A 27,498-nucleotide genomic window follows, 5' to 3' on the forward strand; every position below is an offset into this window, starting at 1 on the left:
GAGGAACTGGGAAGGGGCATGGGAAAAACTGAATGATCCTGGACTGACCGTACTTTTTCACAGCACAACTGGTACACAACAGGTTTGTTGGACAGACACACGCACAATGGCTTTAGTGCTCTCTTGCACAAAAGAAATCCGCTCTGTGGTTGTGGTGTTAGGTTGTAGCCAGTTCCTGCCTGTCAGTTCAGGAAGGGTCTGATGGACTGTACAGTTTTATTCCCTCAAGAATAAGGCTGCAGCTGGTTTTTGGCCAAAAGAGAAAGATGAAAACAGAACAAACCCAAAACAAGAAAAGGAGAGTGGTCGGCTGCTGCTGCTCCTTCTTTGTTGCTATTTGAGTCTTCACAGTGCTCCTAGCTTCATGGCTGGCTGAGTGGATGGCTCTTTATTTTTAATTAATTTTATTTTACACTGAAATTTCATAGGTTGTTCCACCAACTCCAGACACCTTCTTAACACTTGAGTGTCTAGCAGGGCTGACAGGTGTCCCCTGGGAACTTGATGTTGAGCCCAACCTGGATATTCCTTTTGGCTGTCCATTTATTTTACTGTGAGGTGTCTTCAACTGCATGTCATCCCTGCATCAAAAGAAATACCAAAAGATGCAATGTTAGTGACCAAAGCGTGATAGCAGAATGGCTTCATTCAGGATAAACAATTATCCCTGTAACCCTGAGTCCCAGTGTTGCAAAATGTTCAAGCATGGGAGCAACCTGGTTGAAGCCAATATACTTGATGAAAAGCCACTGAAATGAGAGAATTCATTTGGCCATTAGGTTAGTGGATCAGACCCCAGTAATATTTGTTCATTTAATTACTTGCTTAAATGCTTTGTTGAACCAAACTAATTGCATAAGCATTTATAGGACACAGGAGGGTTTCATTGTCACCACTGTTGACCTTAAGCCAAACTGTGTCTTACGGTCAGAAATAAAATACTCAGAAAAAACACTTCCCAGTTAAATATCCAGTTAAACAAAATTATGTTGCTCATCTCTGAAAGATATGAGAGGTGAAGCGTAAGACTTCGTTATGACAGAAGACACAAACTGAATCAAGTCAGGAAGCATTCTAGGATGCCTGTAATTAAAGATCATATCCTGGATGGACTCTTTAAAATAATTTCCTTTCTTATGACATACTGCCAGGGAGCATGGACAACAGGCTTTCCTCAAAAGATCTTTTAAATCTAGGCCACTACACACTAAAGCTTAATGTGTCTCATCCCCAAGACTGACAAAGTAATTAGATAAAAGCCTACCAAAGAACTTGTGTATGTTCTGGAAGTCCCAGTACAACTGGGGTCTGCTGTATTCTCACATCTTACTCCTGCACAGTGGATGTCTGCTTGGGTTTGCCTCAGTCTGAAGTTTAAGACTGGCTCATGCCAACAACAGTGACCGAGGGCTGAAATACCTTCCAGAAGGGAACACTTTCTGTCTGCCTGCAAACCGAGGCGGCCTGAGCTATTTCAGACCACCCTGACTTTTTCTGGAGGCCAGAGGGTTTGATGGATTAACTGTAATCAAAAGGCAATTTCTTTCTTTACATGTGTCTGCAAAACAAAACAGACTACCCCAGACTTTTACACAGCTCTTGATAGGCTCAGAATAGCTCCAAAACTAAAAGCACGGTTTATTTGGCAACCTGGTCTGACAGCTGTATCCTGGAGCTGGAGCAGCAGGTCCATCAGCTCACACCAGCCCGGCTTCTGCTATGCATTTAAGCTGTGCTTGCACTAGAGAACGGAGTTGTGGGTTTCTGAACCAGCAAAACACACATACATAAATATAAAAAAAAAAGATTGTGTCGTTTCATAAAATGCTGCTGTATCCCCAAACAGCCGAAATATGCAGGGACCAAATCCTACATTTGCCTCACCAGAGTATTATAAAATTATTCAGCGCTCCTGAATTCTGCCTCCTGAAACAAGGCAGAAGGGAGCTGGGGAGTGTTAGGGGAAAGGGAAGAAGGGAAAGACATTTGTAGTGTTACTGACAGAGAAAATGTGCTAGGTTTATAAAGCACAGGGTGCCTGTGGAAGATTTACTTCACTAGGTAAAAAACTTCAAGTTTATTAAGCTATTTATTTATTAATCTAGGTACTTGACTTGACTTTAGGAACTTCAGTAAAGAAGATCCTCTGCAACGGTATCATATGTCTGCAACTTTCTTTAACATCTGATGGGATCTGTAGCTATTTTAATAGCTAGACCACTTTTGCCGGACACTGTATTTTTCATTACTTCAAAGAGCTGAACTGAAGTGAATTTACAGGCTCTACATTTTAAACAAGCACAATGTAAAAGCAGTGGAACCGACAGGCTGACAACATAATCAAGAACCAGAGACTAAGAAAAGGCAAACAGCTTTTCATATTAGCATCTTTCCTACAGCAGCAGCTGACACATCCGGGTCTCAGAGGGCAGAGAGGCAAAAGAAAGTCCACAGGTCTTCTTTCACTGAAGTAGACTTGCTTCTTTAATACATATGAAGAGGAAAAAATGGCTGTCTACCTCCTGAAAGTTAGATCTTCCACCAGCAGACAAATCACCTTAAGAACTACAATTCACTTGAAAACATTGAGGAAACACTTGCTAGCACTAAACTTCAGGAGACCTACAATAACGGTTCTCCCACATTTCAATAACTTTCCCCAAAATGTTGGATAATACTGGAGTGAGACACCTGGGACCTTAACCAGAGGACAGTATAATGCAGTAAGTGCCAGAAGCAAAGAAAACCTAGATATTTGTGATGAGCCCTCCAGGCCCCAACTTGGCTGAAATAACTGCATCCTCAGCGGGATCATGTAGCTCTTCAAATTTTCCAAGCCCCATAGTCTCCAGAAGGAAGAGGAAGAAAGATTAGTGCATACAGAAGCTGCAGCTGGGGATCTTGCTCAGATACCACTTACTCAGGCTCTCAGCACAGCAAGTCCTCTCTCTCCCATGCTTTCTCACAGAAAGGAAGGAGGCAGCAAGGCCTCCTAAGGTAATGCCAAGATGGTCTGTGCTTTTATCGCCAGTTCTGTATTACGGGACACTCCACACAGCTAAATACACAGCTCTCTATGCCAAGCACAATTTCCAGGACTGGTCTCAGCCCGTTTCCCTTAGAGCTGGGTATGCTTGCACATGCTGTGATCCCAGCTTTGCCTCTGTGTCCAAGCAATGGCTGGGTCCAGCCTCCCTTTAGGCTGCAAACTAAAACAGCTCCACCCTTTTGTGCATAACGGGAGGGATAATCTGCCTCGTATCTTGCAAATAATTACCCAATTCTGCTAAGACACTAAATCACTATGACTTTTACAACTTAATTGACCACCGGCAGTTCAAGTTACAGCAAATGTGCAAATATTTTGTGATGATGAGGTTGCTATGAGGGTGTCGCAGAATTGAAGAACACCCACAAACCTCCCACCCTCGTTGGCCTACAGCAAACATGTAATCTGGGTCGTGCCTCCAGTGAAGCGCTCTGCACTTGCTTGCAAACAGATTCACATTGCTGAGCAGCACCTAAAGCAGTACATACCTTTGTGCTCCCACTGGTTGCACCTCTGTAATTTCCACAGTGTTTACAAATGAGACAGCCTTTGGGCCTCCATAAGAGGGTGACCTAGGCATCCCTGTGGGGGACGATGGGACCTGGTGGCCTGGGGATTTGTAGGAGCCATTGCTCACCCTGCCCTGTAGTGCTTGATGGGACTGGACATTATTATTGGCTAAATCAGCTTGCAGAGAGGTTGTGGAAGTCCTTGGTGCTCTTGTCATTGCACTTGAGAGTGAAGACACTGAGGACTGTAGTATAGGGTTCCTTGTGCTAAAACTGGTAGCAGCCATCAGATTGTCTCTAGATCCGTATCTCATTGCCATGCTGCGTGGGTCTTCAGAGAGCGTGCTGACTTGCTGAAGGCTGTAAGAGCTAGGGGTGTCATAGACACCTGAGTCTGCAAACACTGAATCAGGGTGCGAGTGGAGGAGCTTCTCCCTCTCTTCCATCTCTTTCCTCTCCTGGATGGATGCCATAATGGTTTTGGAAAGGTTATCATAGCGGACTGGGGAGGGGTCTCGCTGATGTGGAGCTGGACCCCCCAGCACTGGGCTGAAGCTCTGCGGTGGTTGGCGTTGCAGCTCGCTCCCCCGTAGATGGCACATTTTGGCTGATAAATATGGGGAGTGGTACCCAACGGAGCTGACCGCAGAATGGGCGATGCACTTCCTCCCCGAGGGCGACATGGGGTTTAGCAAACTGTCATATGAAAGACTCCCATTTCTGTTTGACAGGGAATTGGGAGAAAAGATGCTTTTGTAAGGGGTGGAAGCCGCCCCTTCAGACTTTATTGGATGAAGGGGCACTTTGTCTGTCCCTCTCCTGCCAGCAGATTTCAGGCTCAGGGATCGTGAATTGATGGCAAAGGAATCTAACTGGAGTGGGGAAGACTGATAGGTCTTGTGGAGGGAGCTCTTCCGGTAGCTGGGAACGTCCAAGCTGGGTTCGGACTGGTAATCAAGGCTCCTGCCATCCTCTTCTATCAGAGCCCCTTGACTGTGTCCCTCCTGCATGGTGATCTAAAACAGAGGTGAATATGAGAAACAGAAGCCAATGATATGTAAGTACAGGTTTGCTCTCCGTGGTGAGTGCACGGGAAGAAAAGAGCTGGAGGTCTTCTCTCAGACTCTCAGCCCAGCTATGACACAGGTTCATTATAAGGAATCTCCTAACTCCTGTTCACCTTATGGATAAGCACCTTAGAAGCAAGGAGGAGTTATTCATAATAACTGCTAAAGAATATTGACAGTAATAGATATGTCAATACATGGATACTGAAAAAACAGAATGAGAGATGACCTAAACTGAGACTCAAACCTCAGTAAAGGTAAATCAGATTGTAATCTGATAATACTGCCCTTGGAAAAAGCACTTCACTTCAAGTTTTCTACAAATAGCTCTTGAGTTGAGGGATGTCTGGTTTTGCGTGCTGAGTCAGAAATACTTTACGCTTCATTCCAACACACTGGGGACCAGCACACTCTTATCCACTTTACTCAGAGCTATGAATATTCAGTAATTCTGAATTTCTGGTCATAGGTCTTCAGAATTAAGCACCTAAGCCTAATTAAAGCAGAGAGGCTCCTTCCCCACCATTGAGACAACAAAATGAAGCAATTTTCTCTTTTTTATTGCTTGTGTAGGAGAGAGTGGCCGCATCAGAGAAAGAAACACAGGCCATAATTTATTTATGTGCACTGAAGACAGATAGGAGTTCACTTTGTTTTACTCTATGAAAGATTGCTTACAGTTCTGTTCACTTAAAATGCCATTCTGTGCTAAGCAAATAATTTTTGCTATTATTTTTAAGGAAGAGTTTGCCATAATGCACAATAAATTGGCTACATTGGCTCTGCAAACAAAGAATTAGTATCAGTCACATCTTTAATCAGAAATGCAGTCAATGCAGTTTGTTCTTTATGTAATTTCTTTTAAAGGAAAATTATCCAAAAAAGCCTAACTGGCAAAAATCTGTTTTATTCTGAATTTTTCTTCAAGTTTTCTTCTTTGAGCTAGAAGATAGGGAAATATGCAAAACAGCTCACTATCTTCTAGAGCATGGTGCTAAATTTGGCCTTCTCTGCAAAAAGGAGACCAAGTGACAACCTGTAAAGGAGGAGGAGAGAGCAATGACATAGCTTATAAGTATATTTGTGCTACTTATCCTTGTGCCCTGATCCCTCTTTCCTAACAGCTTTCACTGCTCAAAAGCAGAATTACGTTGACAGGCTGAAGAACTGATACAGAAGAGACAACATGATATTCCTCACACCTCTTTCCCTCTGTACCTTATATTTAGATATGGCTTAGCAGACAAATACATGCTATCCTGTCAGCTTGCCAAGTGAACTCATTTTTATAATATTCCCACTTGACTAGTAGAAAGTTGTGACTACTATAAAATTGAACAAGTACACAAAGCTGATTGTACGCACACCAGTCAGCCTATAGCAACAACATCTTTTTAGGTTAGGATTGAAACAGCAACCCTCAGAGTGAAGATGCTGTACCTTGTTATCATTTCACAGCATTGCCCTGTCTCCTGGCCTAATCAGAACCTATCCTGTATCTATACTGCATCTATGGCTATGTACTGAATGAAGAAAACAAGCTTGCCTTCCATGAGTCTCTGAATTTTGGCATCATGACCCAAAACACTGTTGCTTATGCAGCTCAAAATTGCTAGCTGATGCCTGTAAATAGAATATTTTGAATTGGATGTCAAGCTATTTTTCATGTAATAAAGTGAAGATGATAGGATGTGACAACACACTGTTGTTCTTATGTTCCCTTTCATAAGCCAATCTTTTCTTCATTAAGTGGACAAATCCAGAGAGTAAGATTTACAATTACTGCAGTAAGACTAAAACCCAAATTTGGTGGTAGCTGGAATTCCACCATCTATCACCATCTTTCTTTTCAAAACAAGAAGGATACTAGAAAAGTTTTCTTCACCATTTAAGGAACAGTCTGTCTTATTCCAGTGTTGCCGCAGTCAATTATCTCTCTCTAACGTATTTTCCTTTCCTTACTAATATCACCCCCTTCTTGTTATTGTAGGGGTGACATCGGAGGACCTGATGAAATTAATTGTAAGAAAACTGCATTGTGTTAAGGGTATCTCCACTGGTGTGTGAAGACTTGGATACATATTGCAAATATACAAGTTAGACCAGTGATTTTCAAACTGCTGTACTCAGGTCCTGGGGGGCCAAGGAATATTTGCAACAAATCCATGAGAAATAAGTGAGAAAAACAAGCCTATTAGCAGTGGGCTTAGTTTTGCACTCCGCTTCCAAAGGAAACAGTGTAAACTGTTTCAAAACTCCTAAGCAAAAGAGAAAACAGTCAAAATTCCAGAGCAAGTCTCTTTAATTGTTTTGACCTCAAAGTTTTCCTGACAGGAGGAAATGATGCCAAGTGTTAGGAAGTTGGTTTCTTTTCCCCATATAACCCAAATGCACTGAGAAGGTGCTAAGGAAGGTCAAACATGAGGAATCTTCCATTAATTTTAACTAAAATATCTCTTGGGATGCTTTAAAACTTCCTTCTGTTTTGCAAGCTGACATCTTAAGGAATCACCGAACATGTTGTCTGTTGGCTAAAGGGTCTGATCCAGAAAAGCGCTAAGCATGCCCAGCTCCCTCTGAAGTGAATGTGAGTTGGCACCTATGTCAGGAGAAGCCAATGGGAGGTGACACTTCTCAGCATCTCAGGATCAGGCTGAGACACTGGTAAAGCAGTAGTGCACGCCTGTCAGCAGGACAGACGTGTCAAGCTCAACAGAGGAAAGCTGCGAAAGCAGACATGTTTTCATAAGGAACATAGTGAAAATATACACTATCGCACAACAATGCCAAGTGTTGTTATTTACTTTTACACCCTGACATTCACTACAGCCCTGCGGTGAATTTATCCTCAGGTCCATGTTGCCCGGTGTTAGCTGGGAGCAGATTCTCCCAGGCTCGCTCACCTGCTCAGCTGTAGCATGGTAGTGGACTTTGGGATTGGTGCTGAAAGCCGGTCGATACTTGTACATGGCAGGTGTAGGAGGGCTGATAAGTTTGGGCGAAAGGCCACCTTCTGTAAAAGAAAAAAAAAAACCTTTCTATTAAAACGTGTGGACAGAAAGCTATCATTCCTAATTGCTTGCTATCCATGGTCCTCTGCAAACAGATCTGTTCTGGAAAGAATAAAACTTGCAGTACTTTTGTGCAGAATTCCACCAAAATCAATGGGGCCCCTGTGGAAATAACAGTACATTGCTGGCAGACCAGCAATCTAAAGAGAAGAAGAAACAAGGTATAACATATTAAGTGGGGTGACATATTTTGGTGAGTAGTAATTTTGTCATAATTTGAAATACTAGATATTTGGGTTGAATACAACTGTTAGTTTTGTCTGAAAAAAAGAAGATTTTTAGTAGTATCAAAGCTTTAATTTCACATTTTCATAAATGAAATAATTCAGTTTGTAATGCCTAAGCATTTCATGCTAATATTTCTGATTCTTTAGTTCAAAATGATATTTTTCATTTTAAAATTGATTAAAAATTTAAGAAGGCGTTTAAAAACCCTGCGAAGCTGATATGAAATATCCAACCTAGGCTTGAATGAACCACTTCAAGCTGACTTTTCTCTCCCTTTCCTGCTGTTTATTCCCCTAGCTCAGAACTCCTATAAATAGAAAAAAACCCTTCACCCAGATCCCATTACTGTTTTGAAAGAATACCAGAAGCCTTTTAAAGAGGCTGAAATATTTTCTTATTAATAAAAATAAAACACTGATCATGCAACTATACCTTCACTGGTCCCCAGCTGCCCTTTTAGCTCAGAGTACTTGCTTGGATCTCCTTTGGGTGGGAGAGGTGGTTGCACATCCATACTTTAAACCTCCAGACCTTCCAGGCTAATTTTAGACTGAAAACGACCAAAGAATCAATCATTACCCGCAACTTGGTTAAATAACAGCACATGTCAGAGTGCTGCATGTACCACAGAACAGGAGCTACCTATACCTATAATGACAAACATGATTTAGCATCCACTGCAGACAAGGACTGTCATGTGTAAAATTAGCACTGACATAACAAGCCAGTATAATTTTAAATGCACTATCCTAGTCTACTTGGCATGCTAAATAACATTATCATCATGCTAGTTAATATGTGGTAGAAGACAATGGTGTTTTCTAGCATTTTTCAGCAACTTTCCAAGCAGCTCTCAGCAAGTAACTATCCAAAGAGTGTAACAAGTAACTATCCACAAAAATCTTGCAAGGTGGCTTCTTTTGATTCCACTGCTTTTTATATGACTAAACAAATCCTTCTCCCTATTTCATGCCAGGAGAAACTGAAAAAAGAAGAGGAGAGAAAAGAACTCAGCTTCTGAGCCAATATTCCTTTCACTGGACTACAAGTCTTCCTGCAGTCTGGAAGCTCAAAACCTTCTTTGAAGTAGAACAGCTGACCTGGTGGTACAAGGGTTCCTGCACAGTGTTATGTTAGTTAAAATTAATTTGAACACCACGAGGTGGCAACTCTTGGGACAGAAAGTAACTATTGCAAAGAACAGCCACCTCTTCCAAAAGACGCCCAGAGGCATTCTATTATAGAGCTGCAAAAAGGGCTTTTACTGGATCAAGATCTGCTGTTACTGAACCTGGGTTACTTTCAGAGGATGAAGTATACGACAAAGACTCAACCTCTATAATTTTCTCCAAAAAATGCATCATCTCAAAGAGATTTTCAATGACAAACTCATTCCCAGGCTTGATAATGCTCAATCCATGCTCTTCAAAAGCAGCGCTTGAAGGCTGCCTTACCTTGCTCCGGTTGAGGTTGGCTTGGATCCCGTTGTCACTGATCTTCACTGTGATCTGTCGCTCAGATAAATCAGGTCTGAGGAAAGGAGGCTTCACACTCACAGCTTGCTTTTTCTTGGGCTCAACTATGTACCTGATTAATTGTTCAACAGTCATCATTAAAATAAACAATAACCTAAGAACAAGGCATAGAGACAAGAAAATCATCCTGCTTCCAGGGTATGATTTAAGAATGTGTCAGGATCTAGGTAAGCAAACTCCATTTATTTCAATGGATGTAATAATTAAAAAGCAATAAAAAGATCAATGTTTTTTTTAATGAGCAAAAAGGAAAGGATGCATTAAAAAACCCAAGTAATTTTTGAAGCACTGATGGACAAGAGTACAGTTCACATGAAGAGAGAAAGAGAGGCCTACCACCAATGGAAGCGATTTACTAGATCTTACCTAGTTAACATGAAACAGCTTCCCTGCCGTGGAAGACGGTGACTGGGGGAATAAGACCCAGCACATGGGGAGTTAACATGGAGAAGATGATGTGCTGTCAGTTCTAGCTTACCACACGGTGACTTGTTTCTGTAGCATGTTTAGAGTGTTCAAATAAATGGAGGCAAAAGAAACAGACAGGTCTATAGGAAGCAACAAATCTAAAGGGAAATGGCTGACTTTAGATATCTAATTTCTTTCCAGTGGACTAGAATTCTGTAAATGCAATTGGGCAGTGGCTGTACAATACATAAATATCAACACACACACAAGCTTTCTTTGTTTTATCTGGTGAATAGAACATTCTAGTAGTGATGGCTCAGTGACTTTCAATATACAGGACAATTTGAACAGGTCTTCACAAAACACAAACATTCTGCTTGCTGAAAGTCTGAGAATAGCCACGATGATAGTACTCGCACCCCTCTCTTAACAGGAGTGTCTCCCAACTTCTAATACCTGTCTCTCTTAAAGTATCTTGACCTGATTTTCACACTTTGGGAAGTTTGAGAAGCAGCTATTCCAGTGTCTTCACCTTTACAAACATAACAGTCTTTTAGGACTTACTTGTTGCATAGCAAAGGGAAAAAAAAAAAAAGGCAGATAATAGTGTCAGGGTCTGGAATTGCTCAACACCCTGAAAAGGCTCAGATAAGTCTTCTTGTAGTACAATTATTAACATGTTTGCAGGCTGGACAGCTCAGCACCTAGGATATTTATACTCCATCTGATCTATTGCATCAAAATCCTGATTTCAAAATGTGAAACGATAAATCCATTTCCCCAAAAATAGAAAGCCATAAATAAAATCCCAAGTTCCATGATGCAGACCTCATTGAAAATCTGTTTTATGATAATGAAAGTGCCAGTGAGATTGAAAACCACAGCAGCCTTGAATTAGATTTAAGTCTTAAGGAGAAAGGCTGATTTTAGATTCCTTCCCTTTCTCCAGCAGACTAGAATACCTGGACATTGACTGTACAGTGCAAAAAGTCGTGTTGGGAACATGATAACATATGGAAACTTACCTTGTTACTGAAATCCATTGGATAAATAAGTTGGTGAAGACAAGGATATCAGCTCCTGATATAATTTAACTTGCTCATTCCAAATAGACATTTCTGGGATGGTGGTTATGAATTACATGAAGAAAGCAACTGCTTGGACAGGCAACAGTGAAGCAGCTATCACAGAGCTCTGCCTTCAGGAGTGTTTTGCTTTACTTCCCTGTTATTTCATCAATGGTCTTTCACTTGTGAACCCAACCAAACACATTTTCTTCCTCTGTCCCAACAACTACTCCACCTCTTTCGTTCCCAGTTGAGAGCATTTCTCTTACCTGGGAGCCAAGGGGCTGCAGAGCACATGTTCCACATTTCCACAGCATCCTCGGGTGAAAGGATTCACTCCCCCCCGGAATTTACCTGTCACCTGGAAACATATTCAGGACAGTGCTCAAACCTCTGGTTATATAAAAGTCATCATCCAACCCTCAGAAAGCCAAGAACAAGTATGCCTTGCTCTGACCCTACTGTCCTTCCCAAACAGATCGTTTTTCTTTGAATGCTGCACTTCCTCTCTCCTGCTCTAAACCACCACCTCCTTCAGCTACTTCTAGCTAGGAGGCACACCAACTAAAGATCCCTTCCCAAAAGGGCAGTGAGCTCAATGTGACTGGGTTTCAAAGTGGCCAGGTTCACCTCCCCATGCTGCTCCTGCATTAGATTCGTGCCTGCTGTCAGCCAGACATCCTGTTTTGGTCCCTTTCATTCCCCTGTCACTTCCGCTCCTCTGCCTTGGCAAGTCCCCTCCAAACAAACAGGAATGTCAATTCAACATTCGTAATGTTGGATGAGAGCAATGCTTCCCCTCTATCAGCATCCCATCCCTAGCGGCAATCAGTACAAACCACTGCCTTATGCAGGAGGGTGCCAGGAACTCCCTGGTGATCGTGATGTTTGCTTGGAAATGAGCTAGTTTAATAAAAGCCAAGCCTCATTAGACTGGCGGGATCCATTCAAAGCTTCATAAGCATTATAAAGGGTTTGTACGCTACAGGCAGATACTTGAAAGTAACCATATGGGGATAAATACCAATAAAGCCAGAGAGATTAATAGTGGTTGCTATGAAAAGCATTACTGTTGCTGTTTGCAAGTAATGTATTTTAATCAACTCATAGTTCTGATCTAGCAACAAGTTTACAGAGTAACCAGAAATACTTTAATTACTTGTACATAAATTAACGACGATTAAATGATTTTGCAATATATTACGCTGACCTCTTTGATATAACATAAAAGTCTTTAAGAGGCCAAGAGAGAAATGTTGGAAGTTCTGAGTGTTGGAAGAGTAACCTGATGACTAAAACATGGGCCTGGGACATTTGGCACATCTGCATTCAATCCCGGGCTTAAGCTGACTTGTGCCAGATGCTGGCAAAGCACTTCATATCTCTGTGCTCATTTTCTCAAACACAATATGAAAATAAAATTTCTCTAACTCACAGATTACATTACTAATTATATCAATTTGGTTTCTAGAGTAGTTTGAAATCCACTGATAGAAAGCAGTCTCAGAAGGAAGGATATTTATTTGATCTATTCAGAAACTAAAAATACCAGGATATGAGCAGATGTTGGGTTATGGGTTATTTTCATTCCATAAAAGACTTTCGAGGCATTCAGAAAGCTCACAAACATCTAAACTGAGCCACTATGCACTCCTAAATCACAGTCTGCCTACTATGAATGCTCAAAACCTACAAACTCTGGAATGAACAAATACCAAAAATTTACAGTAAAACACCAAAAATGTCTGTACCACTGGCCTATAAAATGTACTGGAAAAAGAGAAAAGAGGACAAGTGTAGCTGAGCATATTGTAACTGGAAAGCTGACAGCAGATAACTAACAATGTGAGAAAAGAGAATCAATACTGAGACTGCAGGAGAAAAGTGAATGTTTTAAAACAGTGGCAAAGCCAGGAGCAGATCTCATACCCATCACTCCTGATCTGGTACTCTAATTACTTAGATATGCTTCCTTTGAAAGGGACCCGAAGGCTGGGAACATCCATCCTCCAGTTACAGATAGGCAGTACATATGACTAAACAGAAATTAAGACCAGATTATATTTAATTTTCAGAAAATGGCATGGGAAGATCAATTAATCTCAAGTGGTTTGGTAGCTTAGGAAATCAAACCAAGCTAGGATGCATTTTCCAATAGTTATTTCAATCGAGTTAAATGCAAAATTCTCAACCTTCCTAAATGTTAGTTTAGCCACAAGCACAAGAAGTTAATTTTTTTTTAATTTAAATTTTTCCTTCCTCCCCAGCCTAAAATTTTCATGGACAGTTTTCATCACTGCACAAAGACAAGCCTAAGACAGACCATGATTTGGGCTATGAGACCAAAATGCCCTGGGTTTCATGCTACTATTTTTAACACTACCAAACCTAATACTTGGCCAAAATAAATTTTAAAATTAAGAGCATCTGATTCCAAGCAGGACAGAGAAAAGCATTTAAAGAACTACAGCTATGGTAAGCCTGCTTTGTTCAAAGTCCATGTTAGGCAACAATTCAGGATGATTTCAGATTCTTTGCTTATGTAAACCTCCCACACTATTCTGGATAAAAGTTTTTATTGTCTCTTGTGGGATAGGAGACAACCTCATCCCAGTTTACGAAGGCCTGGCCTCAGAGAGATGTCTTCAACTCTTACAGTCTGCACAGCAGCCATGCAAGCTACACAAGCATGAAGCCATCAGCCTGCGGGGCAGCCAGAACAGCACACTGCTCAGCATGAGCTAGAGAGCACCCATAGATGCAAGAGCAATAGAAATGCATTTGAAAAAAGAAAGTGAAAAAGAAGTGTGATGTGGAAAAAAAATTGAAAAAAACCCAGATGCGTGAGGGGCGCTTTGGAGCTGGAGCTGTGAAAGGGTAAAGCACTGGAGTGCACACAATTAATTAGCCTGGGAAGAAAGCTGAAAATGCTGTGTGCAGCTGACTGGCACGCTGCGTGACCCAGTGTCACGCTTTCTAACTGAGCTACCCCTTACGAATGGCAGGGGCATGCTATCGATCTAGATCTCCATCACCCGTATCATGCTACTGATATACACATGCATATAGGTCTGGATCGCTCACATAGGGGCTGTGGATTATATACATTTGAGTAACTGCAAGGGAACTAAAGTTTTACAGGCTTTTTGGCACAAGATGTCATGTTGGCACTTGATTTCAAGAAGCAAAACAAGTTAGGTCCAGTAGCCTCTCTGTGTGCGTGTGCACATACACATGAGAACAAGAGAGAGACAAAGAGAGTGAGACAAAGAGCTAGCTCAGACATTATTATGTGCGGTGTGGGTTAGCTGAGAGAGTTCAAAATATCAGGAGACAGGGCAAAAGCATGATTTAATCTTTTCCTTTCTTTCATTCAATCTCATGGTTTGTTCAGTCTGACTCATAAAGTTTGAACTTCTGGGGTTGACAGTACTTACCACATAAAACCTATTTCAAGGCCATGAGTAGATTTTAAATGGTAAATAAGCCTGGGATGATCCTTCATGGTTAGAAGGGGGAAATCTTTGCTTGTAGTGCATTCAAGCAAAAAATCTGAAAATAAAAAACTAGGCAATCTTCCTAGATCTTCACAAAAGCTCCAGTAAGAGTGTTACTGCTAAGATTTGGATCATTTTTTGCTTTACTCAAGTTACCTTGCTGACTTTCCTTCCCAACTCAACATCTAGCCACAAACACAGAGAAAGGATTGCTTCTTACCTGTTCATTCGTGGTGCGGCCTCGGGCCACTAGAACAATATGGAAGCCAGTGAGACCAATGACTGGAATAAAGAATAACCCAGCCACACACATGACAGCCATTCTGTATCCAGGAGTTAAAGAAACTGGGATGAGTGAAACGAAAAAGAGGCTATGAAGGAGAGGGAGAGGAAAAGGAGAAAAAAAAATCTTGGAAATAGGGAGGGTGTCCCTCACCTTTAATTAAGTCTAACTAAATTTTACCTCAAAGTTAAGTCCATCTGCTCCTAGCCTGGGTCCTTACCCTTGAGATGGTTAAAAAATAACGTGAACTCATTGATTCTGGCTCTAACCATCTTGTAAAGACCGTTCTGCTCTAATCTATCAATAGGGGTAGCACCCCTCAGAGCCAGCAGTTTGTGTCTTACACTAGCATGCAGGGGGACCGCTTCCAGGGCAAACTCTGCTTTAAAATACAGTAACAGAGTTTTAAATACAGTAAATAGTACCCAGCACTTTAGAGTCACACCCAATTGGAAGCAAAATTCGGGGAGGCAGCATATCCTTCTGCTGGGTTGTCATGGCAAAGATTGAGATAGACAAAAGGTCAGCTATAGTTTTGGGGGTAATTGATGGTTACACAGGTAAGATGGGTACAGAGGAAAACCTGCACTAAGCATTTACAGGGGAAAAGCAATGGAGGATCAGGAGAGGAGTAGATCTCCACCAGTTCCAGGAAGACAAAACTTCAGATTCATTCTTTCACATTTTCCTCAAGGCCACCTTGAGTCTTGAAAGACCAAGAAGAAGGATACGTAATGGTAGTATGAGCTGCTCCCAGCTTTTCCATATGGTTTAGTACGAAGATGAGCCCAAAGGTGAATACTCCAACCATGTGCGTACTTAAGGACAGCAAGAAGAGAAAAAAATAGCGGTAGTTCCTCCGTCCTATGCAATTGTTGACCCATGGGCAGTGATGGTCAAAATCCTTGTAAAGAAAGGGAGAGATAGGGAACAATATCCAAACGGTGAAAAGAAATACACTGTCTTAGAGATAAATCTGAACTATCGTCATGTAAAATTACATCAGGCTAGTTCTGCAGCTTTATAACATGCTAAACTCTCTTTATAAGGCTCTTCTTAGGACCAAGTGGTTTCTGTATCTATGAATGGAGAGGTACTTGAGTGTTTATAGGGTTCGAAGAGAGGATATAAAAGAATAAAAAGACAGGCTATTTATCTGCTAGCAGCTGAAGCACTAGTTTTTTATCACCCTTAGCATGAGGAGTCAATTATAATGAAGTTGTTATAACCTAGAATGTTTTGAAGATGCAATACTGCTGCAGAATTCTCTGCCCCACATTTCTGTATTTATACGTAGCTGAATGAATCCACTTTAAACAATGGACATCATGAAAGATACTTTTTTACCAAGCAGGTCCCCAAAGAAAAGCAACAGCTGGATAAGACACAGGCAAAGTTCTGCACAAGTTCATTAACAGTTATGAACGCAAACCTAACTATTTGTCTCAGTCCAAAGTTCAAAGTCCCTCATAAAGTCAGATCCCTTTTAACAGTAGATTTAATAATGAGGGCAAGCCACAGACACCTTTCAAGTGCCTTTACACAGTTTTATAAGCATGTAAATCCACTGTCTTCAATGGGGTTATTTTTGACATTAAAACAAGATCTGGTGCAAGAAATAAACCCTTCTTATTTCTGTGTTCTTCAGAACACATACTACACACTCATTACATCAACAAATGAATTGTTTATTCTTTGTTTTGTGATAATGTTATTTTTAATAAACATTCCTCAATGATGACAAAGGGGTTTTTGTATTTTTAAGTTTTGCACAATGTATTTACCGAAAATTTACAAAATACAAGAAAATGGATTAGAGCTTTCTCAAAGCACATTAGAAAATGACAGGGGCAATTTAATAAAGATCATTTCAGGCTATATCTGAAATGCTGTCATAGCATATGTCTATCATGCTAATCTGGTTGTGTGCAGCCCAAAATATCTATGGATTATGAAACTATATAAGTACCTACTACAAACACTTCAGTAAAGACAACAAAAAATCTCACTACTTTTGTCACAGATTCATTTTTGGGTCCCTCTGGTCACAGCAGGCTTTAGGTTTTAACTGATTTTACTTCTACAAATGTTGTTGGCTTTTGTTGTTTGTTAATTTTTATCAAATTAGCTCAAAAGTTTTATATTTGGGAAAAGAATTTTTATTGCACATTCTAGACTGAAAGTGAAAAGATGTGAATTACAACCCTGAAAGGGTTCCACACGGAAAAGCCAGTAGAGTCGCTTCTATCACTGCCTCCAAGCTCTTCTAAAATGGGGTGAGTGGGAAATAAGCATCACAAGAATCAATAAAGCATGCCATTTAAGACCATGATTTATTGATTCAGAAGTCATTAATGCTTTTTGCCTATATTCCTCCACAGCAGTCATAATTTAATTATACAAGCAGAGCTTCTGACTTGCCCACCACAATTGGAAGGAACATTCAACTGATCTGACCATCAATAAAACTTCTGGAGAGCTAGGCAGAGTCACCTTGCATTCTGCTATTTTATTTAGGTTACTTTTGGATTCTCTCCCATTTTCATTTCTGCTGCAGAACTGACTCCCATGGAGGCCTTATGGCAGTATGAAATTGCAAGTGTTTATATCAGTGAGTTTTGAGCAATCTTTTTCTGAGAAAACTTCATTTGTTGAAAATGAATTTTCATGTTGAGCCACTGGGGAGGGCAGAAGAAAGAAATTCCATGGGACAACTGAGCACTTACCATCATCTAAACAATCCTCAGGATCTAGAATTAGTGAAAACATTTATGTTTTAAAACTAGGAATATACGACTCAGGTTTTCTACAAAAAATCCAGCTCTATTCAACAATTCACAGCAGTCTAAAGAAATTGTGTGACACAACTTATGAATAGCTGTAGCTATTCCCTTCTAGCCAGGGACCTTGGCAGCTCCTTACTCTCCATCTTCTCAAATCCCGCATCCTTCTAAGGCCTTCCACTACAGGACAGCCTTGTCCTATTTATTGATGGTTACTAGGCACAGCACTGCTTCCAGATAATTATAACTTAGATATATATTGCCCTGAAGGAGAAAATGACTGACATAAGATAAACCCAGGCAGCCTTTCTCTCACATGTAACTGTGTTGCTTTCTTTGGGACTATTCCCTTGCTTATGGCAAAGAGGATTAGGACAAAGATGGTGTATACAGCATTCCAGCTGACTCTGGTATTTTTTCCCTTTCTGATTAGTAATTCCTTTCATTTTAAGGGCACAGCTGAATATATTTTAAACATATTAAAGATTTCATCTTTCTATTGGAAAAAAATAGACCTTGCAGCAGAAATGATCCTTAAGAAGTGGAATTTTTAGCTCAGCAATAAAAAATCCCCCCTGGCAATACACTGCTGTGGATACAGCACTCTGTACTTACAAGTTTGGGAGACGTTTATAGCCCAAAAGCACATCTTACTGTTTGGGGGTTATTTTTTAAAAATCCTGTGTGCCTCACCAAGACCCTAGGGCTATCAAGAAACATGAAAGTCCCATAATTCAGAGCGACCAACATTAGAAACATGAACGAGTTCATGCTCTGAGCTGGGGTGTTGAAACAAACATGGGGTCCTTCCATTGACTGGAGAACCACTCGATGAATTCTGAGTTTGGTTTTCCTAAAGCTCACACACCGTTGTAGCTTCTCTACTTGTCCACTAATGTAGGCATCAGTTGGTTCCAAATTAAATGACGAGCCCTAAGCTCACACATGACAAGGTACAATGGTTCACCCTGAATTTCCTGCTCTCCTGAACTCTGCCTCTGCATCAACTCTTCCATTCACCCCTTTTTTACATTCACGATCCCTCAGCTACTTCAAGGAAGACATAGCCAGCATTATAAATTTTTATTCTAATTATCACTGGCAACAAAGCTGACATCAAACATTATTGCATATGTAACATACATCATAACTGAGGGCTATGTTTCAAATGGTACTAATTAGTAGGAGGCCATCAACAAGGTGCTCAGTTGCCAACTGAGGTTAAACCACGACAAGCTGGGAACTTCTAAGAACTGAAATATTGGGGGAAGCACCCAGCTGCACGTTTCCAGTAGTATGTGCAACCCCATCACTGAGACAAAGCCAACAGGTCGTGTAATCAACAGAACTGTTTTACCTCAACACAGTTGTCACAGACACTGCAGTGAGAGCAGCGTGGAGGACGGTAGAAGTGGCAAGTGGCACACCATTTCATCCGTACTTGGATTCCTTTAATCTCCACATTCTTGTAGAGTGGAGCTCGGAAGTCGTCGTCTTTATCTTCATCTTCATCTGCTGCTCAATGCAAAACTAAAAGTTAGTGGAAATAACAGAGGGTAAAGATAAAAGTGGTACATGTGGTACTCAGTTGCCGACTGAGATTAAACCACAACAAAGAGCTAATCCAGTCAGTGCCTTGGGTACAGGGGCACTGCACGTGCTCTTGGGCTTGTCAGAGAAATAACAGAGTGGTGAAGCGATGGGCTGTCAGAACAGGTTGTCTGGGCTGCAGAACTCTTCAGTGATCAAGATTCATTTTAGCACCTCCCATAGGAGTGCTATGCAGCCTTACTCACCAGCCCCTGGACAAAGAGAGGTGTTTGAGTCTTATTTTAGCCAGCATTTACAACCTGAATGAGTAAGATGAGCTGCAGACTAGAGTCAAAGAGGGGATGGAAATCACCCAAGCCCTTGTTGTGAGAAGTTCTGCTGCATGCATTTGGGATTAATTCAATGCTACCAGCACATAAAGTGAAAGAAATTACATCAACAAATATTAGAAGGTGGTTGTGCTAGCTTAAACCACAAAAATCAACCCAGATGACCCTAAGTGACGACGATTTGTTCAGCACTCTACTGTCAGCCCACAATCACCCCAAAGACCTGTTGCTCAGGGAGTCTGATGCCACAGTGAGATATACCATTCTGAAGCAATTTGTGTGCCCGTGAAAAGTCCTTGCATCAATGCTTACTTCTTTAAAGCATATCCTGTGCTCACCTCTTCATAGCATAGCCAGAACGCTCATGCTTTAGTAATGGTACATAACTGGGAAGATCTCACCTCTCTCAAAGGCAGCATGGTCTACTGATCTGAGCACAGTACTGGGAGTCAGGAAGTCCTGTATTCTAATTTTCTCACTCTGTGGCCTTGAGCTAGTCACTTAGCCTCTCTTTGCCATTAGTAAGATGAGGATGACAATACCGCAGTCATCTTATTAGAGACAACGCAGAGGGCGGATGGTTTATCATCTCAGCTAAGCGCTGTTTAAGAAAAGAGGTCATAAAAATAAATGCACAAAATAAAAGCCAGTCTATAATAGACAAATATATATTGGAAAGAAAAGGAAAAAAAAGAGAATGACACTCATGAAAGTTAATCTTTTATTCTAGATTCCTGTGATCTTTATTTGTTTCCTTTTGACAGAGAAAATCTAAGAAGTTCACATCTATTTAACACCTGGTTAAGCATTATAGTGCAGCTGGCATTGGTTGACTGGCTCCAAATTAGGTGGAATTTGATATTATTGTCCCAGCGGGGCATCAATCACTGGCATTTAGTTCTATATTAAATCTTCTCTAGATGTGTTATCATGATCCAATTTCCATTGACTTCAGAGGGAGTTTCTCCCTTCACTTAGATAGCTTGGGATCTGACTCAGCTACAGTATTTACCTTGCAAGAGTATTCTCTGCATTAACGTTTGTGCGTGGAAGCAGAGTGCTGTACTGGCACCATTCTCTATAATTTTCCTTCATAACTGGTCAGTGGGGCTCTTAGTGGGAGCTAGACTCTAAATCCCTTAGGCACTTCTATAAATACAATCTGTAGGTTCTTCAATACTATTATAAACTAGCCCATGCTGTATAATACATATGGGCATATGAAAACAAGACACTAGAACAGTCAAACCATTTAAGCTCTTGTAAAAAAACTGACTATGCAGACAAAAAGTCTGTACATTGTATATACCTACATGCCTATAAACACATTAGTCTTGCAGAACTGACACACGCTTGAAGAGTTTGTATAAAATAGATTCACATAAAAAATACTGGAAGCCAGTTAGTAGTTGGCATCTATAATTAGCCAGCAACAAACATTGCCAGTCTCAACCCAGACTGTAAATCAGATTTGTCAGGGTAGCCCCAATTTCAGTGACTTAATACTTCCTTTCCTTCTCATTCATACATTTTGGTGTATTACTGGCAACTCACTCGCACAGAGCCAATCCTGATTCATACCAGAAACATTCAGAGAGCCAACAAATTAAAAATTTATTCAAAAATGAGTAACGGATCTGGGAGTTTGATTCAGGCCCTCTTCAACAATACAAGAGTGAGCTGGGTTTACTTCCCCCCATAGCCCAAGTTCTATCTGCCAGAGAACCTGTAAGCTTATACGATATAGCTAGAAATCTGTTTATTTCCAGCTTTCAGTGATCTGAGCAGAAGAATACATTGGCAGAGGAATGTATCTTACTACACAGATTCTCATACTCTGATTCACTGACACAGGGCAGCCAAGTCTCTTGTTTTTATAACATATCTTATGATTTTTGGTGGCTTCCTTAAAGGAATCATGTGATTTCATTAGAATCTCAGCTTTTGTACTGCTTATTTGTTGTTTTGGTTTTGAAGTAAATTTGTAACTATCAGAAATGTGCTAAGAAGCTTGAAAACCAAGAAGACTAAACCTAATTTCAATAACAGAAAGTAAATAGATCTATTATATATTCATTTTAAATCACTCCTACAATTTTTGAACTCCCTGCACTGGCAGCTCTGCGGGCGGTGTGGGGTGGTGATAGTTTTTCACATGCACACTTGTGATCTGAAATAACATCTGCTCCTCTTTCCTCCCAGCACTGGTATTTATAGTCTTTCCCATCTTTTTTTTTCCTTATCAGTTTGCATCCTTCACACATCTGAACTCCTACTCCATCACTTTCTTCCAGGATGACTTCCATCCCGTTTCTCATCCTTTCCCCACTCCCCTTGCTCCCAGCCTCTTCTAGATCAAGCACATGCACAGCATAGAGATATAAGGCCAAGGCCACAAATGAAGAGAAAGAGACAGAAAAAAGGCAAGCTGTAGGAAACTCCTCCTCTTCCTGCTTTGCTCCTGGCTCCCTTGTGTTAAGGGAGATGGGAAGGGAGGGAATGTGATGAGAAAGTTTCAAAGTTTCTATTTGATCTCCCTGTGTGTTTCTCCTTTAAATGCAAAGTCCAAAATAAAGAAATTTTTTTGCAAAAGAAAGTTAGAGAAGTGCAAAGGAAAGTATGAATTTACAATACACTCAATACTGATCACTCGTAGGGCATTGTGAGCGCCCAGCTGCAGACTCTGGTCTGAGGGAACTACGTTGCACAAAGATACTAGATTCCCAGACTGAGATTTTCAAAACTGAACAACTTTATTGCAGCTCTCCTCCTACCGAAGGCAAAGAGTATGGATACTTTCGATAACCTCACACCCAAAGCATGTTTAACCACTGCTATCTCTGCTGAGATGGAGGAACTAAAAAGTCCAGGAAACTCGTTAAAAGCTCTAAGTGCTTAAGCTCTTCTGAAAATCTCACTAGCACCTATTTGTACCTTTAAGCACCTAAACACTGCATCACTTAATCTTGCACAAAAGACTGAATCTTGCCTTTGCCTTAGTTTGCCTTTACACACAATAATTTCCTTAACTGGAGTGCTGCAACACTTAATCAGGGCTTCAAAAGCTTCAGCTGAAAGGAATGGCAGACAGATGATCATCATTAGACCCTGCTACCTGGAGAAACCTGGCACTTGCTATTCAGGGAAGCCAGCAGGACAGGTACCTTGTTCTTGTCAGGTAGCAATTCAAAACAGATACTGAATTCAGTGAATAGAGGTGAGAAAGCACAGCTTGCAGAGAGCACAGATCCATTGGTTTAGCAAGACTGCCTAGAGCAGTCTCTGCTGCAAACTGCATGTGAATAATTATTGGAAGACAGATAAAATGAGGTGATAATTCTCTCATTAGGATGTGTTAAAAGAGATAGCTGCATTGTGGTTCCCATTACAAAAGCTGAGCGATCTTTAATCAGCTGTGAATCAGTACTAATTTAAGCAGGCATATCTTTCTAAATGTATACATTTTTAGACACTCTAAGGCAAGCCTTAATCATTATCTTTTTTAGCGTTCAATGTTTTTGCATTTGTTTTAAGGCTTTTTGGAAGGTCTGCTTTGATGAAGCTGTTTCAGAAAGTTTAGCCTCTCCCCTCCACCGTGCTCTGCTACCCATTTTGAAGACCATGACTTAAATCCAATGTGCCAGCATGACACAGGGGGTGGCAATCCAATCACATCAGTCAGGAGAGCTACTCAAGGAGAACCATTCTACACAACCCTGTGCCCTCGACTGCCAGTCTGAGCAAGTGCAAGGACAACTGATGCGTCCTAGGTCAGAATAGAGATGGAGGGTATCCAGCATTTCCCTACCATCCCACCTCTACTGCCAGCTGAGTATAATAAATAAATAAATAAATAAAGTCTACAAGAAAGAATACCAGAAAAAAGGGGATTAGTCAGCAAACAGTGTATTTGGATACCTGACACCTCCTTTGGCTTGGGTTTTCAAATCCCCCCCCCAACAGTCCCATTCTCTGTTACCTCGTGGGAAAACTCCAGGGTCCATGAAAGTTGCCATGCTGAAGTTTGCCAGTACAAACAAGAACACGAGCCCATTGTATACTGGGATGGCTGGGGAGATGGCTTTTGTCAACCAGGGGCACCTGTGGAGAAGAAAAGTTACAGGTAAGGGCTCTTTCGGCTGTAACACGTAGTTTCTTCCCATTCACCATCACCACATAGAGAAGTAGTCTCGTCCCCTCCCCACCAGCCATGCAGCAAGGCTGAATTTGCAATTTAACAACAGAAATTTCCATAGAGCCAGTTTCAGTGATCTAAAGTACACTGCAGACACCCTTTGTAAAGCTGCTTTGTTCCATAGCACAGAAAGCACCAATTGTTCACATGGCTCATAGGGCTTTGCAACCCTATTGCCTTATTTGCAACCTGGCATTTTGCTTCTCTGTGTAAAACCTTCATCCCATTGTTGCATTTCTGTTTACCTTCTATATAGCCTTGTTGCAGTTGGTGTTGCTTTCAATTTTCACTGGTGTAAAGCAGAATAGGATCCTTAAACCACTGATCTCCACAGCAGGTACAAAGAGAAGCACACTCACTTCTCACTATGCTTCCTTGAGTGAGTGGCTTTTCAACTCCAAATAACACTCAGAACGAACGAACACTACAGAACCTCTCCTTGGGGGAAAGTTTAGTCAGACCGAGCATGGGCTCTGCAGGTGTCAGCAGAATGTAAGAATGCAGTATCGAAAAGAAAGTGGATGGCATCTGCCACGTGAGCACTTTTCAGAAACACCGGAAAGGCTTGCTGCCTACCTGGTGAACGTAACTGAGAGGAACTGAAGATAAAGGGTAAAGGAGAAAAAGTAGGAGACTTTGGAAAGAGGATGAAGAAATGCCTGTTAGTTATAGGAAAATTGTTCTAGTTGCAAAGGAACACTTCCCACCAGCAGAGGAGGGCAGGACCAAGGCAGAAAACAGCCTGTCTCACAGGCAACTTTACCCAATAAAAAGCAGTGTTTATTCACTCAGCCATTTACAACCTCTTTAAAGCTTATCGCTAAACACTAGACCCATTCTACTTCTCTGTTCTGCATAAAGAGGTTTGGTGTTATAGGGTTGCTGAGGGGAAAAATCTGATCACCCTCCTGAATCTTGCAAATATAAATAAGGAAAAATGTGGGACAAAGAATCTCTTTGAAAAAAGTAAGACCCCTGACTGAGTGGCTCCTTAGATTTCCACCTGCCTTTGACAGCCAGGAACTCCTCCAAAGCTGCTGAGCAGACAGCCATTCAGCAGCAATACCTTGCCACCATTAGCATAAATCATACGTCAGTCCACATATTCTGGATTGTATTTTGCCTGAATTACATCTACGGTTGAATCTGATTGTCTGCCAGGCTGAAGCCTGCGGAGAGAAAGAAAAAACAACAACAAACAACCAGCCTTCTCCGAAATCTAATTTGCGCTAGTTTTGCTACCAATATGCTGTTTTGAACAGCTGAGAATGGTGTTATTGACCTTGAAAAGACACTGTTAAACACACTCTTGTGGCCAGCATTAGAAGGGCATGACGTTTTCTCCTCCCATTTCTTTGTGAGCAGGCAGGAAGAGATTGTTTTGCACTCCCCTCCTCTTCACAGCCAAGCTTTTAACATTGCACTGCTGCAAACTGCTTTTAAAAGGACCTTTCCTTGTGTGTGCTTCAATCAGCCTGGCCTGGAGCAAGTAAAAGATTGACAAATCCTTCCCAGGGTGAATGAACTGTAAAGCTGAGAGCAAGATATGTCTGTGGCCGGGGCCAAACCTCCAGGCTGAGTAGGGGAGAAGGAAAAAATAAATCTTATCACTTGACTAAGGATGCTTTGCCACAGAGGGGGAGCAGAAGCATGGGGTTTCTCCTGGGACTGGTCTTAAGCAGGGGAAGGCCCAGGAAATTAACACCTATTAAGAGAATAGGAAAGGGCTGCGAGCTCAGTGGAGGAGAGCTGAATTTCTCTGTGTTTCTCTTGCATTCGGGATCTCATCCAGGTGGTTGTGAAGCTTGGGTGAAGGAGCAGGTCTTGTAGAAGAGAAAGCTGATGGAGATGAACGAGCTCAGACAGACCCAGCTGAAGACAGCTTAACTCCACGAGGTACCCTAAGACCCTTAACATTCCCCAAGAAGTGGAATTTCAACGTGCAGTGGTGTCATACTGACTTGCTGCCATGCTCAGTTTTCCTCAAAGCAGCTGCCGATGACTGAAAACCAAGGCGAGGCAGAAGTTTCTTGCTTGCCATGAAATGTGCTGCAGTGACCTTGCCAAGCAAACTGCAGGCCTGTCACTAACAACAGTTTCTGTCAGATCCTTTGGAGGAAAGCAAAAGAAATCCTGAAATAAGCAGTTATAGAGTGAATTCTACCCAAGGAAGGGTTCTTCCCTCTAAATTATAGTAAAATTAGATTCGGCAATGGGCATGACTGACTTCATTTCTTCCCATGAAGTAATTGCCTACACAGAGAAAGATTACTAAGTTACCCATTGCTTGTCAAGCATGGAGGAGAGATCTCCTTGGCAGTAAAGTCAAGTAAGTTGGCAAATCAAGGGACAGGAAACTCTTTCTTACAGATAACTAGTTACTCAGAACAAGATTATAATGAGAGAGACTGTCTCAGATGATTAATATAAGCATTTGTTAACGTTCTCATTTGTGATTTACTTTGTCATGTTCCCAACAAATACATCAAAATACTAGGAAGAGCTTTAGCCATAAGCTAAACTAAACAGCTCATTTAATGGGTAAATAGTGTATCTGAAAATACTTCACGGAAGTTGAAATAAAGGATAGAGTGAGTCATTGTACATATTAGCCAGAAGGTCTGTTCACAATCCTTCTATTTTTCCTTCCCAGAATCTTTATGCAGCATCACAGATTACATAAAATTAGATGGGCCAAAGGGGCCTCATTTGTAAACTAGACTGACCGATAAAAACAGATGTGGAGATCAAGTCCTGGCTTATAACTGTAAAAAGGTCTGAAAAAGAAAACAAAATTGCTACTAGGATGCCCAAAAAATGATGCATCCTCGCTGTCCCTCTCCCCTAATCCACACATAATTTTAGACAAAGTCTGGTAGGTTGTTTTATCACTAATCCATCACGCAAAATTCTGGCTTCTGACCTTCTGCATGCTCTGCCTAGAGAAGGAAGCTGCAGAAATGTTTGAGCAGGACCTGTAGTGCCTTTCTTTTTACTTTGTGCATATCCTCTCTCCAGGAGATCGGCTTCCAGCAGCAGTAATGCTAAATCTAGCTGAACTTTTCAGTTGCTTTTTCTAACAGAAGCTGTTATGAATCCAGATAAACAACACATGGATTCAAAGCTTTCTTTGGTTGATGAACCCAAAATTTCAAAAGGCTACAGTCTTTGTGTCTTCAACTCATCTCACAGTGGAATTATATAGCATGAAGGTTACCACAAATTTTATAGGACCATATAAATTGAGTAGAGCCAAGAGCAGTGTACAGTCCCCTAGTGTGGACCACCAACACCAGATTTTTCTGAGAGAAACACTAAACCCCAAGATTTCTGATGTGCACTGACATCTAGGAGAAAAAACACCAAGTCCTAACCCAGAGCTTTTCTATTACAGCTTAATTATTGTCAAAGAAAGCTGCACCCTTTGTGTTTGCAGGAGCACCTGCAGAATCATGGTCATTGCAGAATTCAAAGGCAATATCCTTGGACCACCAAAAAGTTAAGTGATGGAACACAGCACCAGATGTGCTATGACTTGCTTTTTGCATACGCAGCTAGACATGCTTCACCTGGCATATCTACAGCTCAGGTGACTCTCTGTTCCCCATGGCCATTATTCCTCACTGCATAATCAACGTTTAAGTTCAAGGTAGGTGTGAAAATATATGTATGATGGGTGCTCTATTCCAAGTTAGTTTGGATCCCTCACTTGAACCAGAAGACCTGAAGGATAATATTGCTACTGTTGCGGGTACCAGCCATGCTACATGAAGAACTGCTCAGGAGAGAAACCTTCAATGCTTTTGTTTACTGTAGAAATTAAGAGCCAGCACATGCCACCATGGCATACTAGGGATAATTATGGATCTCAAATTCTTCTGAACGAAGCACACAATTACATGGGCAGCATTTTCCTCATAATTATA

The 27,498-nt window shown here is 41.2% G+C and overlaps 1 protein-coding gene across 1 annotated transcript; it reads right to left on the reverse strand.

Moving 5' to 3' along the window:
- ZDHHC8 (zinc finger DHHC-type containing 8) lies at nucleotides 1–27,334 on the reverse strand. Its single transcript, XM_009274343.2, is given in 11 exon segments — nucleotides 1–581; nucleotides 3,538–4,574; nucleotides 7,529–7,638; nucleotides 8,357–8,474; nucleotides 9,379–9,511; nucleotides 11,204–11,295; nucleotides 14,652–14,754; nucleotides 15,446–15,618; nucleotides 18,855–19,012; nucleotides 23,357–23,478; nucleotides 27,282–27,334. Coding segments are annotated over 11 exon segments (2,271 nt in total). The 3' UTR covers nucleotides 1–409.
- Nucleotides 27,335–27,498: the final 164 nt, after the last annotated feature.

Source organism: Aptenodytes forsteri, unplaced genomic scaffold, assembly GCF_000699145.1.
Source record: "Aptenodytes forsteri isolate BGI_AS27 unplaced genomic scaffold, ASM69914v1 Scaffold79, whole genome shotgun sequence".
In the NCBI taxonomy this organism is placed as follows: Eukaryota; Metazoa; Chordata; class Aves; order Sphenisciformes; family Spheniscidae; genus Aptenodytes; species Aptenodytes forsteri.